General features: G+C 52.4%; 1 protein-coding gene across 1 annotated transcript; it reads right to left on the reverse strand.

Moving 5' to 3' along the window:
• Positions 1-97: 97 nt before the first annotated feature.
• LOC121966709 (double zinc ribbon and ankyrin repeat-containing protein 1-like) lies at positions 98-2,430 on the reverse strand (the record flags this gene model as incomplete). Its single annotated transcript, XM_042516773.1, has 7 exons — positions 98-181; positions 289-350; positions 934-1,018; positions 1,091-1,174; positions 1,498-1,601; positions 1,963-2,191; positions 2,272-2,430. Coding segments are annotated over 7 exons (807 nt in total), but the record flags the coding sequence as incomplete, so codon positions are not given.
• Between the last annotated feature and the right edge of the window lie 60 nt (positions 2,431-2,490).

The following is a 2,490-nucleotide window of genomic DNA, read 5'->3' on the forward strand; positions in this document are numbered from 1 at the left end:
ATATATACCAGAGCTCCTCTAAACTGGGACCGGAGGCATAGTGGGCTTAAACCACATCATGTGATCCAGAGGAGGCAGCTGATTGGTTGATCGGTACCTGGTCCAGGAGCTGCTGGATGATGCTGAGCTGACCTCGACCGGGACCTGGACCCAGCTCCTTCAGCAGCTGTAAGTCCTTCGCCTGACGCCACAGCAGCCAATCAGAGAGCAGAACAGACAGTCAGCTGACCAGGTGAAGAGCTTCACGTTCTTCTTCTGCTGTGTTATATCAGACAGGTGGTCTCTTACCGGAGGTTTGGGTGTGGTCTTCAGTCCGGGAGGTTTCGTCACCGCAGACGGACGCTCACTTCCTGTCAGACACACAAACAAACCACAGAGGAACTCCGAGTCCGTCCCACAAAAATATCCTCATCGACCTCGGAGACAACGGATCGTCCTGAGACAAGACGACCCGTCTCAGAACGCAGGCCCCGTGCTCCAGATGTTTCCAAGGTTTTTAGACATTTCCAGGAATTCAGGACTTTTCACAGATTTTAGGATGTTTCTAGGACTAAATGATTTTAAGACATTTGAGAGATTTCAGGATGTTTCTCCATTTTTAGGATGTTTGGACATTTCTAGGATTTAAAGATATTCCTAGGATTTTAGGGTGTTTTAAAAAAAGGACGTTTCTAGGATTTGAGGACATTAGGGTCTTAGCTGTGTCCTCTGTCGGGGGTGTGTGGGCTCTATTTTGATGTTGTTTTGTGCTCTCTGGCACCTTATGGATACTAAAAGGACAAAATCAATTCCACTTTATTTTACTGGGAATTAGAAAATGTTTGGGGGCCACCAGGGGCCCTGTCAGGGGCCAGGTTTGGCCCACGGGCCGTAGGTTGAGTATTGGTGCTGTAAATGATGTGTTGAGTGTTTGATATCTGATGTTGTTCTCACCGAAGCTGCTGCTGTCTGCGAATCTCTCGGTGACGCTGCTCAGAGTCCCGGTTCGGCCTGCAGCTCCGACACCTGCCGGACTCACCTGAGGACAAACGCGCCGTCAGTGAGACAAAGTGAAAGACTGTCTGTGTGGACCGGAGATGCGGGGACAGACCTGCTGCTGTTCCCGTCCGGCCGACACGAAGCTGAGCATCACGCTGACTTCATGACGATCCTCCTGAACCACAGCGGACACCATCTGAGGGAGACACGTCATGTGACACGCAGGAAGAAACCACAGCACCGCCCACACCTGGACAGGTGATCCTGAGAATGTCTCACACAGGACGTGAACCCAAACAACGCACTCACAGACTAGTCTAAAAATGTCTGAACATGAGTCTGAAACCGAGTCCTGTCATTTATTGATTTAATATTTCAGTTGATTTAGCCCACTAATGATGTCACGGTTAGCAGGTGAGGAGCAGGTGAGGAGCAGGTGAGGAGCAGGTGGAGGCAAAGTGAGGAGCAGGTAGAGGTGAGAAGCAGGTGAGGAGCAGGTGGAGGTGAGGTGAGGAGTACCCGTCCGAGGCGCGGCTCTCCCAGCAGAGCCCTGAAGGAGGTGTTGTTCTGAGCAAAGCTCCTCAGGTGAGCACAGACGTGATCCAGCTGCTTCCTCCAGAAACCTGAAGACAGACAGAACGAAGACAGACAGGATGAGGACAGATAGGATGAGGACAGACAGGACGAAGACAGACAGGATGAGGACAGATAGGATGAGGTCAGACAGGACGAAGACAGACAGGATGAGGACAGATAGGACGAAGACAGACAGGATGAGGACGTAAGGGATGTGTCTTAATGTCTCGCTTGAAGAAGCACGGACATCCCTCAAAAAGACCTCGGCCTGGACTGATGCTGATGGCGGTCAGTAGTATCAGTAGTAGTGTCAGTAGTAGTATGAGTAGTATCAGTACCTCGGCCCGGGCTGATGGCGGTCAGTAGTATCAGTAGTAGTGTCAGTAGTAGTATGAGTAGTATCAGTACCTCGGCCCGGGCTGATGGCGGTCAGTAGCGGTTGGCGGTCTCTGGTTGCCTGTTGCCGGCTGAGTTGTTGCATCCTCTGTTGCTCCTTCCTCTGCAGCTCAGTGGCTGATGGGTAATAGAGTCCAACAGTTTGTGTGGACTGCTCGCAGGTGGGCGGGGCTGACTTTGTGCTGGGGGCGGGGACAGGTGAGGGCGTGGCCTGCCAGGTGGCATCATGGGAAGCTGCAGCCTGCTCACAGGTAGAGAACAGCTGTTTTATAACGTGTTATTTTAAGGTGTGGGTGACACGCTGTCAGCGGGGCAGCTCACCTGATGTAATGTGATGTCACCACAGGATGTGGGAGGGGGTGGGGCTTCTAAGAAGGCGCCGCAGGCTGCGCAGTAGAAGGAGTACGGGTGTCCACCTGCTCCGCACCGCCAACAAACCACACAGCGGGCTGCGTGACCGGGCTGCAAGCACACACAGCACTACATCTCCCACAATCCTTCACTCTGAACATACAGAACTACATCTCCCACAATCCTTCA

The sequence above is a fragment of the Plectropomus leopardus genome, unplaced genomic scaffold (genome assembly GCF_008729295.1).
Source record: "Plectropomus leopardus isolate mb unplaced genomic scaffold, YSFRI_Pleo_2.0 unplaced_scaffold25631, whole genome shotgun sequence".
NCBI lineage: Eukaryota > Metazoa > Chordata > Actinopteri > Perciformes > Serranidae > Plectropomus > Plectropomus leopardus.